Raw genomic sequence first — 24,403 nt, forward strand, 5'->3', positions numbered from 1 at the left:
ATTCCTTATACACTCTTTATGGCTAACTACAGTGATCTACCGCAGCTTCGTACGAGTTGCATAATTCGTTTCCATTACATTTCTGGTTACCGTTTAAAAGTTAACCGTAGCAGATAGATATACAGACAAACTCGGCAGAGGGACTTTGTTTTATAATGTGTAGTGCTAGTATTAGTGAGCTCTCCCTATGGGCTTTTGATAGTAAGTACATTTACGGTCATGGTACAGTTCTTGCAATTCACGAAGGCGAGTGAACTTTACTTGTGGTTAGGTCGGATACCTACATGGATATTGCGTAAGTGGGCGTGTATGTCGGACCAATCAGTCGTGAGCAAGCGCTGCACACATTTACTTTACTTATAGCGATACGACTTAAACACAAGCATGAGCCACTCGCCCTCGTGAAATGCAAGAACTCCTACAGCTGTAGACATGTAGTGGGCGGAGACCCTAAGCGATTAAGAAAGAAATAGTTTATTGTATACGTACCGGTGGGGATTCGTCGATGAACTGCGCGAGCGAGGATGCTTCAGAGTTCTTCATTTCGGTGGCTTCGGACATTATGTGTGCTCGGAGTTGTTTATTTCTGTAATGTAAATTTTTCATCTGAATATATAAAAGGAAAAGGTGACTGACTGACTGACTGATCTATCAACGCACAGCGCAAACCACTGGACGGATCGGGCTGAAATTTGGCATGCAGATAGTTATTATGACGTAAGCATCCGCTAAGAAAGGATTTTTGAAAATTCAACTCCTAAGGGGGTGAAATAGGGGTTTGTAATTTGCGTAGTCCACGCGGACGAAGTCGCGAGCATAAGCTAGTTAGTGTACTTATACAATTTTTCTTTCTATTTTACTTAGCTTTTAAAAAGGGTAAAATCTGTGTAACTTCACAAGATTCGAATGCTCGTCCAAGGGCAATGTTTTTTTTTTACAAAATCATTGCGGGACATAGGTAGTAGGTACCTACGATAATAATTATGATATCTATAATGTTCACAAGAAACAAACAAAGGTATAGTTGTGATAGACGGTAAAGAGCAATGCAGCAATGTTAAAGGGAAAATGTAGCTAATTCCGTTGTACATACTGTCTCTAAACTAAACTAACTAAAATGATACGTCTAAATCTATTGCTATCCCTTTCATAATGTTGCTTGCAGAAAAGGATAGCACTAGATTTAGACCTGTTGATTTAGTTTAGGTTTAGAGATTTTGTACAAGAGAATCGGCCCCGTTATATTATGTCCAAAGAAAATCATTATTTTGTTGATAATGTTTTAAAAACGGACCAACATCTGTACCAACCCAATGCGCTAATAAGAATTGTCTTATTTAGAACACGGATGATGAAGAGGAGAAATGTTTCCAGAGGGAGCGCGAAAGCTAAGCTATTGCTGGTGGAAGACAATCTCACCTCGCGTCTAGCTGCATGATGTGGTTGTGCGCATGCGCGAGCTGCGCGCTGGCGGCCGCGAGCCGCTCCTCTAGCGCGGCTGACTCCACGCACTTGACTGAATACTTCTCCGATAGCGACAGGATCTCGCGCTTGATCTCTTCCATCTCTTGTCTGGAAATACAGAAAAGTCTGAATTAGTAAATAGAACAGCTGTGCAGAACAAAAATCGTCTGACTAAGCATCCAAAGTACGTAGGTAAATGAACAAGTTTGATGCGATGTTAAATCCGGTTCGAAGGACCAAAATATGTGCGATAAAGAAGGGTGGGTACACACTTTTGAAAATTACGATCAATTAATATTATTCTGCATATCTTGCAAATCAAGAATGTTTATACGAGGGTTTAAAAATGGTAACGTCTGCGAAATCCGACTCGAAGGACCAAAAAGATGTACGGCTTACGATTAGCACCTATCGTTACGGACATCGACGTGACGTTTGCCAAATCGGGTTCAAAAGACAAAAAACATTGTATAGTCCGTACAAAATCAGATCTCACTCGCCATTTTAACTGTGTGTCAACTGTCATTTCAAAAGTACGATTTTAGTCCTTATTTTAAAGGTGAATCGTACTTTTGACAGGACAGTAATTGACACTTGATATAGTTAAAATAGCGAGTGAAATCTCATTTTGTACGCAATTTACGGCTTATAAGCAAATTGCTAATGCGCGTGGCCGCCATTTTAGTGACGTCAGCACAAGACTGAAGTTTCGAGCTGATGGTATATTTTTACTTAAATATACGTCAAAATGACGTCTGTACGATGTTAATGAGACATGGTTCCAGCACAGTAGCAATTTGCGGGACTTATACGAAGAATGTGATGGAGTAAAGATTTTGGTGAAGGTCATCTATTAAATGAATAACACTCACTGGTGCCTCGAGCTGAGCTGCCCTATCTCGGGCGCGCCTCGATTCAGGAACTCGGATTTGAACTTGTCCACTTCCCTCCGGACTTCGTTCTCGTGAGCCTTCCGCATCGCGTCCAGCGCCGCGAGCGTCGCGCGCGTCTCCTCTGCTAATGCTTGCTCCTTTTCCAACCTGAAAAATTAATAAGAAAATCGTACTACAACTTATCCGTAGGGGCAACCAGGGTAACCGAAATAGCCCAACGGGTTGCGAAGCTGAAGTGGCAACGGGCAGGGCACATAGTTCGAAAAACCGATAGACGTTAAGGTCTCAAGGTGCTTAAATGGTGACTTCGCACCGTTGGAATCCTGGATCGTGTAAGTCACAGGGAACAAGGCGCAAGACTGTGGCATATAGAAGTCCCTGCAATAGAGCTATGTCCGTCTATAAATAAATAAATAAATAAATGTATAATAATAAATATTTTTTATTTAATTAAATTTTAACAAGTACTTTTGAATCGTCAAATGCATCTACCACTGGTTTAGAATGCCTATCGGTTGCAATAATTGTACATCTGACATAACTTTTTAAAATAAAAAGGATGATGGGCGTTTTTGTCTCGAACTTAATGTAATAGGACGTCGAGGTGACTAGATGGGAACCGTGAAGGGCCAGCTGTAGTGGGGTTATGTATTAGTATTGAGTAGCAGTAATAAACGGGACATAGAACAGCTCACACGTGTTTGATTTACACATCTATCCACTCTACGGAACCTCCAACGACAACATCACATGGCGACCGTGACAGCGAGCGGACTTTTGCACGGGGAGTAGCGGCCGCTCGCACCGCGATAGCAACACGTGTCGGGAATAACATTAAAATAATTACAAAAATGGGACCAAAGTGCTCCAAGTGTGTATGCGAGAACAAAGAGGTGATATCACAAAATGGAGACTCCAACATGGACCACCCCATGTACACAAACAATATAATGATGGCAGCAATATTGGCGATATGCAGCGCAGCAGCTATTTTTATAGGAGTTGCTAAATACAGACAATGCCACAGGAACTGGATTAATGAAGGAGTGAGAGCGGACTTTATAAGGAGGCTGCAGGAGCGGATGTCTACGAGAGGAGATCGAGAGGAGAGTCGAGTATAATGTGTGACAATTAAAGTGATGTGCGCGTAAAGTGCGGAAAGTGCGTAAAGTGCGGGAAGTGCGGTGAGAAAATGAACAGTATAGATTTATTGTAAAAACTATTGAGAAAATGGACAGTGTATAGACTTAATGGAAAAACATTTAAGTAATATAAATAGTGAATTAGAGTACTTAAGAGTAAGCATTAGGAAATTAGGACCAGATAGGAGGCTAGAGGAAATAGGATTAAGCAAGGTAAGAAAAGCGTTAGAAATATACGAAAATTATAAAACATTTATCACGCAATTAAATGAAAAGGATTTAGAATATTCATCATTAGTCATACAAAAACTGTGTGAAAACATTGAGGAAACTTTTCTTAAAATATTAAGCTATGATAAGTCATCAGTCGAAAAAATGACTGGTAAGCAAGAGAATATAGAACAGTCATCATTCGAAAAAATGGATAACTTCGACCTAAAAACGGCGAGTACTTTAATCCCGGTAATGGATGGTAAACAAGAGAATATAGAACAGATAATAGACAGCATCGAAATGTATAGCAGTTATCTAAAAGGTCAGGACAGCAAGGGATTGCTAATTTCTTTTATATTAAAAACTAGACTATCAAAAACCGCGAAATTAAAACTTAATTCCGAATATTCCACTATTGACAATTTGCTATCAGACATGAAAAAATATTTGCTTACAAAAAAGTCTGCCAATTCATTGCTGTCCCAAATAAACAATTAACACAGAACAATATGTCTATTAGCGCTTATGGTGAAAAGCTGGAGGAGCTCTTTATAGGCCTCACCATATCACAAGCCGAAGAAAATCAGAAGGCACGTGATATATTGAGACCTATAAACGAGAAACTAGCAATAAAGAGGTTTGCGGATGGCCTTCGTAACCGAAGGCTGAGCACCATAATATCAGCCAGGAATTACAGCGAGTTGAAAGACGCAGTACGCGCAGCGGAGGATGAGGAGCTGGCCACCGCCGGGACATCGTCCAACAACGGGGTCTACTCATATTCGCAAGGCCGGAATCAGTCATTTCGTTACCCCAGGTACAGTCGGGGACGTCGAAACTTCCACCGTACGAGTGGCCCTCACCGAGGCGCATATCAGCCCACACCACAGGTAAGGAGAGGTTATTATAACTATAATTATCGTGCTAGGACCACACCTACGAGGTACTACAACCAGTCCAGATACCCAAGAAATAACACCAGGTTTTATAGAGGCAACTCAAATAATAATCACCGTCAGGGAAATGCTTACGTCACAGCGTCTGAGCAAAAGGAGGAGCAAGATATAAATTTAGCAGAGTTTTTTCGAGCCTAATTATGCTTTAGTATGTGAAGGGTTAGATTTCATATATTTGTTTATCGGTAATCGGAAATGCAAATTTTTATTGGACACAGGGGCATCTTTATCTATCATAAATAGTCAGATTATTCAAAATCGAGTAAAAAAGTATCAAAGTACTACAGTTATAAAAGGTATAGGTGGAAAAATACAGTCGACATGCTTAGCGTATGTTCCACTACAGTCAGCAAACGGTTTCATATTTCGCCACAAGTTATACCTATTCGATAACGTTCCATGCGGAGCGGATGGAATTATCGGGCTAGACTTTCTCAGAACTTATAATGCAAACATAGTCTTGCCTACGAACAGACTTACGTTACAATTTAATTATTATGAAACATGTACCTTAAGAATATGTAAGTCTACTAGCAAAACCGTAGAGTCGGACGAATACTTAACTATTCCATCACGTAGCGAGTCAATTCATTATTTGAGTGTTAGTAAAAGCTTATATAAAGATTGTGTTATACATCCGAAACAATTACATGAAAACGTATTTCTGGCAGGTTGTATCGTAAAGCCGAATAGAGGTAAAATACCAGTAAAAATAATGAATACGGATGAAAAGCCTATAAAAATACTTAAATCGAGTATTATTCAATCGGGAAACATTGACTATTTAGAAAACTATAACCTATGTTCATTTAGCGAATCTCAAAAACATGTTAGCCGTGTAAAAAAATTATTAGCAGAATTGAAATTGGACCATTTAGACCCCACCGAGAAAAAATCGCTTCAAATAATATGCTCTAAATACTCAGACATATTTTTCTTAGAAGGTGACAAGCTAGGTGTATCGAACGTTGTAGAACAGTCGATTATGGTGAAACCCGACACCAAACCCGTGTATACAAAACCTTATCGCTTGCCACAGGCATCGAAGCAAGAAATTAATAAACAAGTACAACGTATGCTCGATGACGACATAATAGAACCATCTAATAGCGAATGGAATAGCCCAATATTACTGGTGCCTAAAAAGTCAGAAAACGGGAAAAAAATGGCGTTTAGTGATAGATTATAGGAAGGTTAATGAGTCAATTCAGGACGATAAGTTTCCTTTACCAAATATAATGGACATCTTAGATTCACTTTCAGGGTGTATTTATTTCACTAATTTGGATTTGTATCAAGGATTTTATCAGGTCAGTTTAAACCCCGAGAGTAGGGATATTACCAGTTTTGCCACGAGTACTGGGCAATACAGAATGAAGCGTCTAGCCATGGGTTTAAAAATTAGTCCTAATGCATTCTCTAGAGTTATGTCAATAGCAATGTCAGGATTAACCTTCGAAAAGTGTTTTATTTACTGCGATGATCTAATAGTATTTGGGAGAAACAGGGAAACTCACAATAAAAATTTAATAAGTATATTTGAACGGCTCAGAAAAATGAACCTTAAGCTTAACCCACTTAAGTGCGAATTTATGAAAACACAGTTACTATATTTAGGTCACGTGGTGTCAGCTGAGGGTGTTCTACCCGATCCAGAAAAAGTAAGAGTGCTACAACACTACCCGATACCTACAAATTCAGACGAGGTTAGACGATTAGTAGCGTTTTGCAATTATTATAGAAAATTCATTCCACATTTTTCTGAAATCACCTTACCATTAAATAAATTATGCCGGAAAAATGCAATATTTTCATGGTCACAAGAATGTCAAAATAGTTTCGAAATATTGAAAAATAAATTAATTACACCCCCCATTTTGCAATACCCAGATTTTCTGATAATAACACTTTCGTTCTTCAAACTGACGCGTCAGGCATAGCTATCGGTTCAGTTTTGTGTAATAAAGATTTAAAACCCGTAGCCTACGCTAGTAGACCTCTAAATAAAGCGGAATTAAACTATCCAATAATTCAAAAAGAGCTATTGGCGATAGTTTGGAGTATAAAACATTTTAGACCATACCTATACGGTAAGCAATTTATCATTAAAACCGACCATAAACCTCTAATTTATTTATTTGGCATGAAAGATCCGTCAACAAGACTTTTAAAATTCAGATTGCAGTTAGAGGAGTACGACTTTAAAATTGAGTATGTAAAAGGCAGTGATAACGTCGCAGACGCTCTGAGTAGGGTGACCATAAGTTCGGAAGAATTAAAATCATTGAATAGTAAAGTTAGCTTAGTAATGACAAGAGCTCAGAAAGCTAGATTAGATAAAGAGGAGTTGAATAGGAAGGTAGACATGAGGGATCCTTGTATACCTGTCGAATCAAGGTCTGGCCAACCAAGAGTCGCAGAGATACTAAGGAAACCGAGTGATTACGTAGAATTGAAATTTATGTTAGGAAGTAAATTGAGTAAGAGGAAATTATCATATGAAAGAGAATGTTTAGCATATGAGGAGTCAACTCAGTCTATCTACATAAACCTCAATTATATGTCGCATTTTACGCGAGTCGAATTTGCGAATTTATTGAGCGTATTTTGTAGTGAATTGAATATTAAAAATTTATGTATAATTAGAGATGAAAAAAATGTAGAGTTCATAAAACAGTTAATAAATGAGATAAAAAGTAGAGAAAAATGGTCCGGACCGCAGATAAATATATTAAAAGGAGTAAAACGAGTCCATAATGAGGAAGAAAAGATATGCATACTACATGATTATCACTTACTACCTACGAGTGGCCATGCGGGTGTACAACGCATGATCAGCAACATCAAAGGTAAGTACTTCTGGCCAGGGCTAGAATCCGATGTACGGAGATACGTAAGTAAGTGCGGCAAATGCCAAACTAATAAGTATTCTAGAAATATAGTAGAGCCGATGGTCGTGACGACGACAGCGTCGAAAGCTTTCGAAAAAGTATATTTAGATATCATAGGTCCTTTAGATAAAGATATAGATGGTAATGTTTATATTTTAAGTTTACAATGCGAGCTAAGTAAATACGTCGAGGCGTACCCTTTGCAGCGTAAAGATACAGTAAGTGTGGCAAGAGCCTTTGTTAATAACTTCGTGTTACGTTACGGGCTACCCAAAATTGTCGCGAGTGACAAAGGCGGCGAATTTCAGTCAGAAACGATGAAAGAGGTATGTAAGCTACTTCAAATTGAAAAAATAAATTCTACAGCTTATCACCATGAGTCGATAGGCTCCTTAGAAAACACTCATAAGCATCTCGCTGCATATTTGCGAACATTATGTGACGGACATCCAGAAACTTGGAGTCAGTGGCTTCAGTTCTGGTGTTTCTCATTCAATACTACTGTCCATACACAGACTAAGTATACACCGTACGAACTCGTATTTGGCAATAGTTGTAGTTTACCTAGTAATTTAAGAAGTAATGTAGTAGAGCCACTATACAGCCAAGATAATTATGCACTTGAGCTTAAGTATAGGCTACAGTTAGCATCTAAGGAAGCGCATAAAAATTTAGTTTTAAGCAAATTAAAAAGGAAACATGTATGGGACAAAAAGTGTAATCCCATTCAGTATCAGAAAGATGATTTAATCTTGATCAAAAATGAAACAGGTAAAAAACTGGATAAGCTATACGATGGACCCTATACAGTGTTAAGTGAAGATGGACCTAATGTTACAGTGCAAAACGGTAAAAATGTCGAGACTGTCCATAAAAATAGGACAAAACCATATGTCACCTAGTATTAGTGTTTAGCTCATGTTTCTTTACTTATGAATACGCGAGGTACCTACGCTTGTTATTATTAGTATATTATTATTGTAGTCTGGTAGGTAACTACCTAACATTGTATCATAAGTGCCTAATGGTTTTATATTTCATTACGATGACATGTATGTACCATCGTATTGTACCTACTAAGTACATTATATTTTAAATTGTAACTTACCTATAAGATTGTGAATGTTTCGAACAGCTTATTTCTATGTGTCAGGTAATAAGGAAATCAAACAAGTTTATATTAAATAATTTTTATATTATCAAAAAAAAAAAAAAAATTGTATTACAACATTTTTTTTTTCAAAACCACCCCGGTGATGTAGTGGGGTTATGTATTAGTATTGAGTAGCAGTAATAAACGGGACATAGAACAGCTCACACGTGTTTGATTTACACATCTATCCACTCTACGGAACCTCCAACGACAACATCACACAGCCTGATTATTATTTTTCCTTCGTTACTTAGTGATTTTATTGGTTTCCTTGATGTTGGGGGCTCAAGTTGAAGGCCGAATAGTTTTAGTTATCTATTTTGAATATTAAAAATGTCTCGGGCAAAAAGTATATCACAGTCTATATAAAAGTTCCAATATAGGTCCAACGATTGGACCATGTCAACCCCTGGCCATAACACCACCCCAGAGGAAGAATCTTTTTTTATTTTTATTTTACCTGAGCTGGTCTCGCTCGGCGCGGTGCTTGTCCTCCATCTCGCGCACGATGCGGCGGTGCGAGCTCTCCATCGCCAACAGGCCCTTCTCGCACAGCGCGCGCAGCTGCTCGATCTCCTGCTGGTAGCGCGCGCGCAGGCTGTCGCCGTGCGTGTCCGCCGACACCGCGCTCTGCCGGAGTGGACAACGATTACAATAACGAACATCGACGAACGGGAAAACGTGCCAGGATCAAGGGGTTAGGAACTCACCTGATAAGCGGCTCGGAGACTGTCCAGTTGTGCCGAGTACTCGGAGTCGAGTGCGGCGAGGCGTCGCTGCAGCGTGCGCGCGCGCTCGCGCAGCGCCACGCGTTCGCGTTCGTGCTGCGCCTGCAGCTGCGCGCGAGCGCGCCGCGCCGCCGCCAGCGCCGCTGCCTGCTGCGTCAGCGCGCACTCAGAGCGCGCGCGCTCCGCCGTCAGCCGCTCCAACGCGTCCTGCAGGCGTGCGCACTGCGGGCACGCTAGTGCCTCCACACGCCGCCGCAGCGCTTCCAGCCGTGCCGCCAGCTCGCCGCCCGGCACCTCGTCCTCCGGCGCCTCCTCGTCGGGTGCGAGGCGCCGGCGCGCCGCCGCCACCGCCGCCTCCACGCGCGCCAGGCTGTCGCCGATCTTCATCGAGTCGTCACTGTTGCCGGAACAGTCACCGGAGAAGAGCGCGCGGCACTCGCTCGAGAAGTGCTGGAACAGGAACACGAACTCCGCCTCGCTGGCGGGGTCCGTCTCCAGCGACGCCAGCGCGTCTGCACGCCCACGCGCGTCGTCCGAGGCGCGCCACGTGCCCTCTAGCACGGCCACGCGCGCGTCCACCAGCGCCTTGCGTGCCAGCACGTCGCCCAGCTGCGCCAGTAGCGCACGACTGTCGAGTGCGGCGCCGCCCCCCGCACCCACCGCGCCCCCCGCGCCCACTGCGCGGCACTGCGCCGCGATGTCGCGCACGGCGGCATCCATCTCGCAGCGCAGGTGGTCGTGCGCCGCCTGCCACCACAGATCGAGGTCGGCGCGGTGCTGTGCGCTGAGCGCCAGGCGGCTGCGGCGCGCGTCGGCCAGGCTGTCTTCGCACAGCTGAGCGGCGCGAGCCAGTGCACGCGCCACCTCGGCCTGCACCAGTTCGGCGCCCAGCGCGTCGCGTGCTGCCGCCCACGCGCCGCGCACGCGCGCCGCCTCCACGCCGCCGCGCTCCGTGTCACTGTCGGCCGCGTAGCTCGTCTCGCCGGCCAGCGCGGCGCACAGCTCGCCGAGCTTCTCGCGCTTGTAGCGCTCGACGGCCTCGCCGACCTCGCGCTGCGACGCCTTGAGCGCCTCTAGGTCGGCGCTCTGGATGATGACCTCGGCGCGCCGCGCACCCGCCTCGCGGCCGCTCGACGCGTCGATCTTGCGCGACAGGATCCGCGCGAGGTAGTCGAGCGAGCTCTTGGTAATGGACGTCATCTTGCCGTCGCCGTTGATCTTAGACTTGAGGTTATCGATTAATTGACTAGTTTCGATGATTTCAGATTTGACCAACCTCGCGAAGAACCTGCTCCCGTCAGAGGAGTCGAGCGCCTCCTGGATGCGGCCTACGAGCACGGCCTCGTAGGCCAGCTTCTCAGCCAGGATCTCGAGGCTCTTGCGCTGCGTGAGCTCGCCGGCCTCGTACAGCGCCGCCTTCCTGCGCGAGATCTCCAGCAGCTTGGTCCGCAACTGCTCCTCGAGCTGAACCACGACCTGCGCGACGCCGTCGTTGACGTCGTCGCTTCCGTCGCCGCTAGTGTTGCGCTCGGAGGGATCTATCACGCACTTGTCGAAACATTCTTGCAGTCTTTTGCTCACGTCCATTAAACATTTCTCCATCGCCTTGATGCTGTACTTCTTCTCCACGCTCGGGGACGGGGACCGTCTCGACTTGGCCGCTCGCATTGCGCTCATCTGACACAAACATTCATTCACTTTATTTCTGGAGTGGATCACCACATTCTCGAGGCTCTGAAGTCTGTCCAGGAGGTGCCTCTGCGATTGCGTGCCCACCGTGGAACTCTCTGGACTATCGTTATTTGTTGGGCTCTCGCTAGACCTCGTCGCTGAACTCAATGACTCGCAGGATATAGTTAAATCCCGACGGGTTTCTAAAGCGGAAGCTACTTTGGTTTCGAGCGAACTCAATCGGACTAGCATTTTCATGGGCTCTGAACTCGTGGCGCTGTCTAGAGATTTTCTCCTCAGCCTCGCGGCCAACCTCTTCATTTTTTTATCGTCTGGGGAACTGTCAGTTTTGGATACTTTTTCTTTGGCAGGCGAAGAACTTTTAGAAGGAGAATTAATAATGGGCACTGACCCTCCCGTTTCCAAAAGAGTAATTTTAGTTTCCAGTTCTGTCAATTTCTCTTCGACTTCTTTGCCCAACGTAAATGACTCCCTCCCTTTTAATGACAAACTGCGCCGTTTTTCTCTGGATTCTGTTTTTTGAATTTTATGCTTTAACGTTCGTACTTGTTTGTCCGACGCGGTTAGTTTCTGAGTTAAATCTAAAATACGAGCCGCCATGAGGTCTATTTCGGAGCTACTGCATTGTTCTCTTAGTTTCATTTCGTTTCTTAGTTTAGTGTTGGTGACCTCGAGCTCGTCGTACATGTTGTGCGACTCTCGAAGTTCTCTTTTCATAGCCTTAATTTCATGAATAGCCTTTAAAAATCTGCTTCTTAATTCTACGTACTCTTCAATCAGTCTATTTTTCTCTAAGGACTCTATATTTAAGTCTTGGTTTATATTACTGAGATCACTGAGTGATCCGATGCTTTTTCGTTTTTCTCTGGTCGGTGATTCAGCGATGACTTTGCTTTCGAGTTCTCTTATTCTTGAGTATAAGCTGTCATTTTCTCTTACACTCCTCAGTAGTTTCTCATTTAGTTCACTCAACTCCTTTTGCAGTTGCTTAATCGCCTCCTGTGCTGTCGTCAGCTGCCGAGTCAGCAGTTCACAGTGCTCGGTCGACTCTTTTAAAAATTTTTGGGTCTCTGTCAATTTAGATTCCCACATGTTTTTATCTTGATTATAAAGTTGCTTTATTGCATCCAAGTTTTCAGCTTCTTTCGTTCTAATCGACAGCTCCTCTTCTTTTTTCTGCAAAGTTATCACCAATTCTTCCATTTTCATTTCTCTTGTCGCGGCTTCAGATTTTAACTTACGTAGCCTCGCAAGTTCGGATTCGGCTGCATTGACATCGTTCAATGCAAGTTTAAGCTGCTTTCGTAAGTCTTCGATTTCGATCGTTTGTTTGTCTATGGTTGAAATATAGCTACGTTTTCTGGGTTCATTTGGCTTCTCGTTTTCATCGACTTCGTCTAGGGGGAGGTTTTCTTTTTCTTTGGTAGCGTCGATTTCATCTTTATCGACTTTTAAATCGGGTTTAGTCTGCGGTTGAAGGCATGCTCTAGCCCGAACCTTCTCCTTGACTTTGGATATAGGAGTACGATTAAGTATAGGAGACGGTGGAGGCTGGGTAGTCACATCTCCCCAGTCTGCACTGTCCCTGCGGCCACCTTCAGATGCAGTTCTATATTCTTCATCCGACGAGAATGGTCCTGATTTAGTGGTATTTGGTGTGACAGGTGTGATCGGTGAGGTGGACGACTCCGATACTTGATCAACCGAATCTTCTCGCAAAATGAGAGACAGTGCAGCAGGGTCAGGTAAACCAGCGGTTCTTCGCATAGCTGATACCCAGTTGGCTCGTATACCAGCTGTGACGGCTGATAAGACAATGTGTTTGCCATCCCAAGTCTGTAAGGAGCAAAAATATAGTTTTAGTGTGATAACATTACCAAATAAAATAATTTTACTAAGAATTCTACTTACCACCGTCTCAAAAGCATATCCATTAGCAGAGCCCGGCAATTCAACGACCCTCGAAATTCCACTAAGGTCTATCACCCCATCCATCAGTCCCCGATGTTCCGCGTGAGGATCCCTGAAGTACAACAAAGCTGCCCCGCGAAGAACAAACCAGTGTCTCGACCAACCACTAGGACTTCGCCTCTGAAGCCATCCAGCTCTCGCGTGAAGGAGTCTCTCAGCGGGTAGTTCTACTCTGCCGCCTTCGGTGTTTTCGGTGGCTTCCACTGCGTCTGTAGTTTCGCTGCCTTCGCTAGCAGAACTGGTTATACCTTCTTCGGGAGGCGGTCCACCATCCGGAGCACCTCTTGCCTGCAAACACAATTTTACGTCATTTCCGAAGGTAAAAGTGGTGAGTTTACAATAAGTAATAGTTTTTTAGACGTGCCTAAATAGATCCAGTTGAGATGACGGAATGGAATCTGATGGAATCTAGATCTTACAATTTGCACTTTTTGGTGTAAAAATATGGAATTTAATCGTGAAGAAACCTGAATACTCCTTTACCTTTACCAAAAGTCGCATTAACAATATTTCTGACACCAAGTCAGCGTAAAACCTGTAGGGCGATTGTCTAAAACCTGCATCAATCATTATTACAATCTCAAATTGTTCTGATTGGCTGAATTTGTGCGATTCTTCTTGCAACAATGCATTGTGGCCAATAGTGAGCGAGCATAAACCAATCAGAGATGATTGCGATCGTGACATTGTAGCTGTCAAACAACCGCGGTAGGGCCACGGAATACCTTGGGAAAAATTTGCCTGTTCCTACTCACCGGCAGTCTGTCAGGCGGCGGCAGTCTGGTGGGTCGCTCAAGAGTGGGCGGCAAGGCTCTGCGCGATCGTGGCCGCGTGAGAGACGCCGCTATGTCGCGCAGCTGTTCGTCGTACTGCTGATGCTGCTGCTGTAGCAGCGGTGAGCGGACTACATTCACTGCAAGTTGCAAGAAAAAAAAGTAGATATAAAAATTATTAGAGACAAAAGTTAGAAAAATTGATCTGATGTTTAAAATTGATTGAATCAATAGAATTGATTGATGTCACTCGCGTCTGTAGGATTTACCACCTTTTTCTAGAACAAAGCCCACCGTACACGTATCCTCTTGGTGGTGTAAAACGAGCTGATAATGCCGAGCAACAAGCGCCGGTTTACTAACCTGTCCACAGCTACCATGCGCCCTGAGGCCCTAAATACCCTCAATAATGATGGCAGCAGTACTTTGGGAAAGTACTGCTGGTGTTTTTCCCAACCCAAGGTGTTTTTCATGAAAAGTCGAGGAGGGGAGGAGAAAAAATCCAACATGACCCACCTTCATCGGTAGACGGCGTGGTGGCTGGTTCAGGCCAGGTGTCCCTGCGCCGCGACCTCGCCTTCTCGTCCCCGTTGATCTTGTCCCGAGTCGGTGGAGACGCGGACGACACTGGCTGGTCGGTGTACACTGCAAACAAATAAATAAAAACCATTAAAACAGGAGAGGTAGGTAGATACTTACTCTTCTATAACTTATAAGATAGATGGCACTTGTAGACTAGACAAATCACTTATTTGCGAGTATCTTAAATCCATCATCGATAATAGTGTTCTTCAACGGTGTATAAAGTCTACCGAACCAAACTTGGCCAGGTAGTCTGAGAGGAGATCCGAGTCCAGTAGTGCGCCATCGATGGGTCGATATGATGACGATAAGTCGTCCTGTGCAGTAGGTAACTCGATACCAGGTTGTGGAAATACCAAGGGCCAATTACCAAAAGCCCGCAGCGTATCCTTTTGTAAACAAAAAGTCTAGAGTAGGTAATCCCAATCTACACGATAGCCAGAAGGCTTTATAGATTGGCAACTGCAAGTACGATTTACGAACATGACTTTAAATAAATACGCAGAGTGTTGACCGGACGAGGGCTTGAACGTGATCCCAAAATCTTGTTGTTTGCGCCCTTACTGTGACTGTATTTACTATAATTATGATAGCTGTTGTAAAAATAAAATAATAATAAAATGATTATACTAACATAGTTTTAAGCACTGTCTATACTAACAAAATATGGGTCTCTGTTGCCTTAATAAAGAATTTTTTTAAATTTATTTATTTATTTAAGGCTTTACGACGAAAATATGAGGTACCTACCTACTCAATGTAAATAAACCTACGAAGTGAAAAAAATATACGCCAAGATTCCTTTCTGACATTTTGCGTGAAGCGATCAATTTGTTTATTTATTTATATAGACTGGCCGCATATTGGCCTTTCGTTGCTGATTTTTAGGCTTTTCCGTAATAAACAAGGAACCCTAATAGTTTCCGAGTTTCGTCTAGTGATTAACCCGTCTGTCGGTCTATTTCTCTGTCCGTCTGTAACAACCATTTAAAAATAAACGATAAGAACTGTTCATTGGGCTGTTTAGTACAGTTAACCTATTACCACAGAGGCATATGTAAATTTTTAAAAATAAAAATCAGGGTTAGTATTGTGCTTTTATATATTCAGATTTAAAAAAAACTGCATAGCCTGGGGCTTACGTCCATACTTGGCGTCACATCCGTATTTAAAACATAATATAGTCTATTTCTATTTAACAAGGTTCGAGTGGTAGGACGGTTGACATTACGCGGGGGTTGGGCCGAGCCGCGGGCAACGGGTCGAGATAATTGGAGTCCCAACGACCAGATCGCGTGCCAAGGTCGCTAAACAAGAGAAAAATGCTAAAATATGCGCCCTTTTATACGATCATTTACAAGTTAGGAACCGGACAGACTTATCGGTTTATTATATTAAATCAATTAAACATAAGTCCCGCAAATTACTAATGCGTGGCCGCCATTTTAGTGACGTCAGCACTAGACTAAAGTTTCGAGCTGATGGTATATTTTTATTTCGGCTGACGTCAAAATGACGTCATTGACATGGTTCCAGCGCAATAGCAATTTGCGGGACTTATGTACATACATCTACTTTATGTAATTTATCGCAGCAGATTTTAGACAATGGTTACCTTATTACCTATTTTATCTGTGGCAATAGATTTTTTCAATGCTTTGGAGCTCACTCTAAATTGTGTTGGAGATGCAGTGAAATTCAAATATTTGACATGATGTTATGATCCAAGGAGGTAAAGCATTTTTTTAGACTCGAATTTTCATATTTATGAGGTACTTACCCTGAAAAAATCTTTAAAAAAAATGTGATATACCTCTGCATAGAAAAATTAGAAACAAATTGTAGCAGTCGGTAGGTACCTAATTAGTTTCTTAACTTGAACCGATAAACCACCAAACAAACACAATTTCGCATTTAAACCATGGGTAGTGATCATCTTAATTGATTAATAATAATTTTTCTATCATCATCACCCAATCGTGTCACACAGTGACTCGTTGGGAAGTGGGAACTCATCGATTATTTTTCCCATCGAGTAACAGTTTACCGTGGGTGTGACTCGATCGAAAAATCGATAGATTCCCAACGAGTAACTGTTACACGATTGGGTGTGACTCGTTGGGAACCCATCGTGATTTTCCCCAAGCATTGTGTAGAGTCCTTTACGATGGGCTATCGGAGCAGGTCTCCGCTCCGGCGATCAAACAATATAAATGAACCTGTCATTATGCGAAATTGTTTAAACTGTGAGGTGCTCCGGCGAAACATTTCACCTGCCACCGCGGCGGCGGCACACGCGATCCCATAACTACATGAATTATTGTAATCCAGATTTTAGCGGACGCAGAATTCAATATAAGCTGTGATGGCCTAGTGGTTAGGACGTCCGCCTTCTAATCGGAAGTCGGGGGCTCGATCCCGGGCACGCACCTCTAACTTTCGGAGTTATGTGCGTTTTAAGTAATTAAATATCACTTGCTTTAACGTTGAAGGAAAACATCGTGAGGAAACCTGCATGCCTGAGAGTTCTCCATAATGTTCTCAAAGGTGTCTGAAGTCTACCAATCCGCACATGGCCAGCGTGCGAGACCCGTGCTCTGTAGTGACCTGGCGATGGGTTGATCATGATGATGATGATGATGATGATGATGATGATGGTGACAATTCAATATGAAACAAGGAAACACACAATCTACGATCTCTAGAGTAGGTAAGTATACCTAGTAACTAGAATGAAGCAGGTAGAATTATTATTATAAAAAAAAAAAACATTTTGCCGTGCCTGTGTGCGTTTTTCATAAAATTTGGTTTACAAAATAAAATAAAAATTACAGTAGGAAAACTTAAGGCTAAACACATTCCTTAATAGTCAACTCTGGATAATGTCCAGGCATAAACTGCGTAAAAAGGGGATATTACTGGTGAGCACATTTTTTCTTTTCAAAAACATTACTTTAAATTAAGATGCATTATGATTTAGAAAGTTATCCTAATGCATTAATCTCTAATGGGCAGATTACACCTACCGAGTAGTGAAGCGAGACAGTAAACTGTCACTCGGCCGAGACAGTGCTGTGGCTGAGAAATTGCGGCGAAATTGCACTCGTTAATGGTACGATTACACCTAACGAGTACAGTGGCGAGTCAGTGTCCTCGGCCGAGTACTCGGTTGGTAACACTTTAACGAATGCAATTTCGCCAATTTCTTAGCAACAACACTGTCTCGGCCGAGTGTCATTTTACTGTCTCGCTTAACTACTCGGTAGGTGTAATCGTACCATAATTGTACACGTCCGTCACGCCGCAACGGCGCAACGGATTGACGTGATTTATTGCATGGGTATATAGATAAAGACCTCGAGAGAGACATAGGCTACTTTTTTTTTCGGAAAATCAAAGAGTTCTCACGGGATTTAAAAAAAATCAAATTCTATGCGGACGAAGTCGCGGGCATCAGCAAGTTTCCTAATACTTTTCCACCAGCGAGCGTAGACGCTATAAGTAAGTATTTAAATTACAATCGATTAGCTTCCGAGCATTAAACACAGCAGACATATCGCGGGGACCAGTTCAGTAAGTTTATCTTGATATAGTTGCGTTGAATTTCTAGAAAATAGATATATGCCGCAGATATGGTAGTAACTAAATTGCCCCCATTTCCTAACTTAACGAACAACACGATCGCCGCTCGCTGTACAATTTTTAGGATTCCGTACCTTGAAAGGAAAAAAGGAACCCTTATAGGGATCACTTTGTCGTCTGTCTGTCTGTCTGTCAAGACCCGTCAAGGGAATCAAAACCTATAGGGTACCTACTTCTCGTTGACTTAGAATCATGAAAGGCAGAGGTAACAATGTCTTATAGCACAGGAAAAAATCCGAAACCCTAAGTTTTTTTTTTTATTAACCAACATAAAGAAAGTTTAATAAATCCAATTTAGACACAGCAAAAAACCACGAAGGTTTAAAAAGTGTGTCATTCCGTCTACTTCTTAATATATAATAATAGTGCTTCTATAAACAATTTACATTGTTTATAGAAACACTTATTGGAACACTAATTGGAAGTTACATCACAAAAAATATTATTTCTTTTACGATGGTACGGAACCCTTCGTGTGCAAGTCCAACTCGCACTTGACCGGTTTTTAATACGATAATAACTTGATAGATTAGCACTTGACTGCTATCTCATCTAATGGTATGGTGATGGTGGAGACAACAGTCCTCTAAGCCAAAGAGTGCGACTAACTAACGACGTGGTATAACCACAGAGTATCATAATATAAGGATATGATATTACAGAGGTTCGACGAAGCCGTCTACACAGAGCAATCGTGCGGTAAGTACCGGACGAAGGAGCGACCCGAACTGGCTTACGTAGTTAGGGTCCTATGTTGAAAGGTCGTCGTGGTCTTCAACGTCATATACCACGAGATCAAAAGCCTCGGACTACTGTATCTCTCTTTATACAGTGGTCCATAGATATACCTAGATTGCCCTCATTTCCTAACTAAACGATGGACACGGCCTCCGCACGCCATATAAATCGAATGGCGTCAACACGTTCGCGCGCTTTGTCGACTAATGCGCGAGTATGTTCCTATCTATCCCCCTTTACCGTAGACTGAGGAGCAGACAGACAAGGTACCTAACAAATCACTAGACTTCGCGATACCGTGTTTCTATATGTTTAGTAACGGACGTTTTTACACGATTATCCAAAAATGAGCGTACAGTACCCGGCAGAAAATAATGTACTTACATCGAGCTTTCGAAGGAGATAGCAGATTTGTAGAGCATTGTATATGTCGTTGAGACCGACAAAACGCCATATAGGTATGAGTGACAGAGACAACGCTCTACAAAGCCGAAATGTCATTATAAAGGCCGATGTACATTACTTTCTGTCGCGTACAGTAATGTATGATCTAAGCTTTATCGCTTAGCTATATTTCAATCTAACTTTTAATATCTTATTAATGGGCCTTTTCCATTAGTGACCCCCTGAAATGATAATTAACAGGCACCTTTGATTACAACCCAGTTCTAGAAGGCTCGAAGCCATTATGTAATTTGCCACGGCTAATCGGTTCGCAGAAACGTGACATGTACGTCCCATGGGTCACAGCTTAACAATTATACAGTAGGGACTTGCATGAACCTACCTGAAATTGCCACTGTACAGTTCACGAGCACGAATGTGCTATAGAGAATTCCGCAGCAAACAATGCACTCTACGCGGCCGAAAGTAATGTACGTCGGCCTTTAAAATGACATTTCGGCTTTGTAGAGCGTTGCCTCTGTCACTCATACCTATATGACGTTTTGTCGGTTTCAACGACATAGAGAGTGTGCTCTACAAATCTACTATCTCCTTCTAAAGGTCGATGTATATTACTTTCGGCCGCGTACTGTAATAATTTGCCTAATTTGTGCGTGCGAGTGCAGGAATAATTCTCGCATGTTTTTAATTTATCAGCTTTATTAAGAGCTATTACACTGACTACAAAACGACCCAATCTGCAAAGTTCGTAGCTATGATGCTAATATAGTGCCAAATATCAACGATATAAATTTGAAATTTTAGATGTTCGCATTTAAAAGACCGGCTGTATGATTGTTATACTGTACCTACTCATACGAGAGTATGTGCAAAAAATGCTGACGAATCCCTGACGTTTCGGCGAAAGCCCCATCGGCTGGGCGAGTCCATAATTCATATAGTATGACTAACGATGGGAGTTCGATGACTCCTATCCTATATTATGATTGTAAAAACCGTGTTAGACTAGCTACCAACTTTTCTAATGGAGCAAAAAGCTAGGTACATAAAGTGGTTTGATAACAAAATATATCTCGTTGGGTTGAGTGGAACTTTTATGGTTCTACCTCAGTTTGGATCCTGATTCCCGACATAATCATTCCTGGTTCCTCCTTAGCAGAGATATCCCCGGAATCCAAGAATCAAGGTAAGGTTTGAGACCTCAATATTATCACCCGGCATTCCGAAACAGATGCAAATTCCTTTTGACGCACAGCTCAAACTACTGGACGGATCGGGCTGAAATTTGGCATGCAGATAGCTATTATGCCGTAGGCTTAGGCATTCGCTAAGAAAGGATTTTTGAAAATACAACCCCCTAAGGGGGAGAAATAGGGAGTTGAAATTTATGTAGTCCACGCGGACGAAGTCGCGAGCATAAGCTAGTACGAATATAAAGAATAAACACAAGTTGGGTGGCGACACTATATTGGTGAACAAACTTTAATTAAAAATCGCAAAAGTTGTAATTGCCGTACTTTTAGGACAACAGCTACGTACATAACAACTGTACCTATTGTTAATTCCCTTGCGCATAAATCACTGTAACCGAGCCCACAGCCAGCTGCCCAGCTGTGGGAAATATGTTCCCCATCAATCCCCGTGCGCCCGGTCAGGCCGCGGCCTTCTAGCACCTTCAGCTATTAGGCTGAGAGCTAGTGGACTATTTTTTCCATGGGTGTATACCGGTGAAGTGTAAATGAGCACACAAATAAACTAATAGTCTAAATATGACTTGACTGACTGACCGACTGATTTATCAACGCACTGCTCAAACGACGGACGGATCGGGCTGAAATTTGACACACAGATAGCAATTATGATGCAGAGATCGTCTAAGAAAGGATTTTTGTAAATTCAACCCTTAAGGGTGTAAAATAGGAGTTTGATGTAGTCCATGCGGACGCAGTCGCCGGCATAAGCTACTTATTGGAAAACTAGCTTACGCCCGCGACTTCGTCTACATGGCTCGAATCTCTAATTTTGCAACTAACTACCATGAAAATTAATAAAATTAAAAAGTGTTATTTCTTGTTCAATGGTTCGGTTCGGTCCGGTACCCTTCTTGTGCGAGTTCGACTCGCACTTAATCGTTTTTACTACATAAAAAGGTAAAGGTACATAAGTTTGAAAGAATAGTTCACCAGCTCTGAGCAGTGGCGGGTTTGCAGTCTTGGCTGCCCTAGGCTCCAGGTAACCAGCAGCCCCTTTCTCAGCACTCATCAGAGTTTTATAGACTACATAATGAATTTATTGACAGCTTTTATCACAACATCAGTGATTTTTTGTCACGAGTGGCCGCCCCTAATATCTGGCCGCCCTAGGCCTGGGCCTACTGGGCCTCCCGCCACTGGCTCTGAGCCTACACACAATGCGCCGTGGTGGGTGTCTCATGATTTACATCGCGGCCGGGTATTTGCCTTCATTCATATGTATTAGTCGAGGCACTTTTTCACCCACCGCTAAATCTTCCCTGAGTGACATATTATATGACACCGCGACACGGTTCTATTATATTTTACAAGGGCTACGCAGGCCGATTGAATATATTATTATTTTTACTTCACGGGATCGAAAGCAACCAATGCTATTAGTCCCCGGGATGCAAGCTATGGTTTATTAAAACCCCGGGAATTCTTTGATTTTCCGGGATGAGAAGTAACCTATATGTCTATCCCCGGGGCACAGAATATATAATAGTACTGCCCGGGAGAAGGCAATCTCTGTACCAAATTACGTCTAACTCGGTTAAACGGATGGGCCGTGAAAGGGAAACAAAACAAAATGTTATTAGAATCACCTATCAAATTATCAAAATTGCTTGGTTCTGAAAATTGTCTGAGCTAAAATGAAGATTCAATTAAATTGCGAAAAAGATTAAGGATAAACGACTTATAATTATTATTGTGTACCTACATTTATATTTTACTTCTTCGCATTTTGCATAAGATCCAAGTAAAGTAGATAATTAAGAAAACAGGAAGTTTAAATATAGCAACAGGTTTTAACAAAAAACTGACGAAATTATATTATTAAATATAATACGTTATAATTATACTTGTATGGTTGGTGTACCTAAATATAACTTTTTTTTAATCAGTTTATGTTTCTTTCGGGTATCCTCAGTCATATAATAGCATATGTAGGTATTTCTTATTGTTTCTTATTTAAATATGTCATACCATAAAGCAAAAGACGAACAATGGTGAAAATAGGGTCTTTAAAAACTCTTTGACTTATCCAAAATAAAAAGTAGCTATTTTCTACAAAAATACTTTAAACTAATATTATTACGAACACCCAAGTTTGTCTGTCTATCGCCTTCAGATTTTGACGCAATTCGGTACAGAGATATTATGAGGACAGAGGATAGGGTGTGACTTAGTTTTTTATCGCGGAAAATAAAAGAATTTCAACGGGATTTTGAAGAAATTAAATCCAAGCGTTAATGTAGCAGGCATCTCCATAGACTAATGGTGATCAAATATTGTAGTTTATATTCAAGAAAAATCGATTAGCTATATTAAATCTAGCGCAAAAATCAGCGTCCAATAGCAAGCAAAACTATAATGATTGCGGAACATTTCATAAATCATTTATTATAAAGTCGGTTACACAAATCAAACATCAACAATCGCTAAACACCGTATCGGAATTCGGCCATCATTCATACCGAGAACGGAGCCTAGCAATCGGTACAGTAAGTACAATACAGAAACGTATCTGAGGATAAAATGTAAGGCTGAGATCTATAGTTTACACTTTGGTTTTGCTCAGATTTTACTTAAAGAAAAAACGAGACAAACTTTTGCGACTAAAATTGTCTGATTGTGATGTAATAAACAATTTCCATCATTGCGTATTAGGCAATTTGCAAAATTTGGCATATTGAAAGATAAAAATATTTTATTTATTTAAATATTGTGCGTATTTAGTATCTATCTATTTTACGTTATGTTTACCATATTTAAAAAAAAAAATTAGCTAAACTGTTGAGGTTTCATACAAAAAAGATATATACAAGCGATTTTGGAATGTGTGAAAATATGATTATGATGTCAGCATAAGATAGCAACAAATTCCAAGAACGGAAAACCAAACCCAGAATAAACCTACTTTTTTTAATTTAAAGACTAGAGCTTGGCTGCAATCAGACCTGGTGGCAAGTGATGATGCAGCCTAAGATGGAGCGCGCTTGCCTAGAAGATGCCTATTCACTCTTGACTTGAAGGTACCCATATTATAATTGGAGGGGTAAACTGATGCTGGAAGGGTGTTCCAAATCTTAGCGGTTCGAATTAGAAATGAGGAGGCAAATCTTCTTCAGCATAGTGTCCGGGCAGATGACACTTTACCTCAACACATTGAAGCGTTCAAAATTCCTAAGTTTGTTACTTACCTTACTTGCTCAGGATGTTGGAATGTTTCCGAACTGTATGATTGCTAAGCTGTGCCAATATCACATTGAATATTGAGTCAATGCCGTTACAAGTTTCAATCGCAATCGACAACGTGCAATCGTAATCGCCATAATTCATATAAACGTTAACTTAGATAACATTAATGTTAATGTTGTGAAACATGATAGAGAACTTGTATAGTCAAATTCTTGAACTTATCCCTACTATTCTATTACTATAATTACCTACTTTATTATCCATAAGTACTAATATTATAAATACAAAATCGTGTTTAGTATCTCTGCTACCTTTTTTTAGGCAGGTACAAGGTAGCCCTTGTCTGCAATCTCACCTGGTGGTAAGTGATGATGCAGTCTAAGATGGAAGCGGGCTAACATGGAAAGAGTATGGCAATTATCATTAAACCCATAGGTACCTCTTTGGTTTCTACACGGTACGGTAGCGTGGTAACCAGCCACGGCCGAAGCCTCCCACCACACAGACCAGAAATTTAGAAATTATATTCCAAACCCCTGCCGCCCGGGACCTCCCACTAATGAGACCACAGCGCTTACCACTGCGCCAGGAAGGTTTTAACTAATGTCCCGAAAAATTAAAGAGTTCCCACGGGATTTTTTAAAAATCTTAATCTACCTGAACAACTACCAATTCGCACATGGCCAGCGTGGTGGACTAGGACCAAAACCCTTCTCTCTGAGAG

The 24,403-nt window shown here is 42.0% G+C and overlaps 1 protein-coding gene across 4 annotated transcripts in view; it reads right to left on the reverse strand.

The window, feature by feature from the left end:
- The window catches only part of osp (myosin phosphatase Rho interacting protein outspread), a 398,510-nt gene that overhangs the window by 7,948 nt on the left and 366,159 nt on the right, over positions 1–24,403 (reverse strand). For all 4 annotated transcript variants that reach the window (XM_069509693.1, XM_069509692.1, XM_034984797.2 and 1 more), the window contains 8 exons: positions 14,393–14,521; positions 13,859–14,016; positions 13,044–13,391; positions 9,423–12,968; positions 9,173–9,342; positions 2,337–2,504; positions 1,420–1,572; positions 490–586 (listed from right to left, as the gene is read on the reverse strand). In XM_069509693.1, the coding sequence (XP_069365794.1) occupies positions 490–586; positions 1,420–1,572; positions 2,337–2,504; positions 9,173–9,342; positions 9,423–12,968; positions 13,044–13,391; positions 13,859–14,016; positions 14,393–14,521 (4,769 nt within the window). The remainder of the gene's footprint in view (positions 1–489; positions 587–1,419; positions 1,573–2,336; positions 2,505–9,172; positions 9,343–9,422; positions 12,969–13,043; positions 13,392–13,858; positions 14,017–14,392; positions 14,522–24,403) is intronic.

This window comes from Maniola hyperantus, chromosome 3 (assembly GCF_902806685.2).
Source record: "Maniola hyperantus chromosome 3, iAphHyp1.2, whole genome shotgun sequence".
Lineage (NCBI taxonomy): Eukaryota > Metazoa > Arthropoda > Insecta > Lepidoptera > Nymphalidae > Maniola > Maniola hyperantus.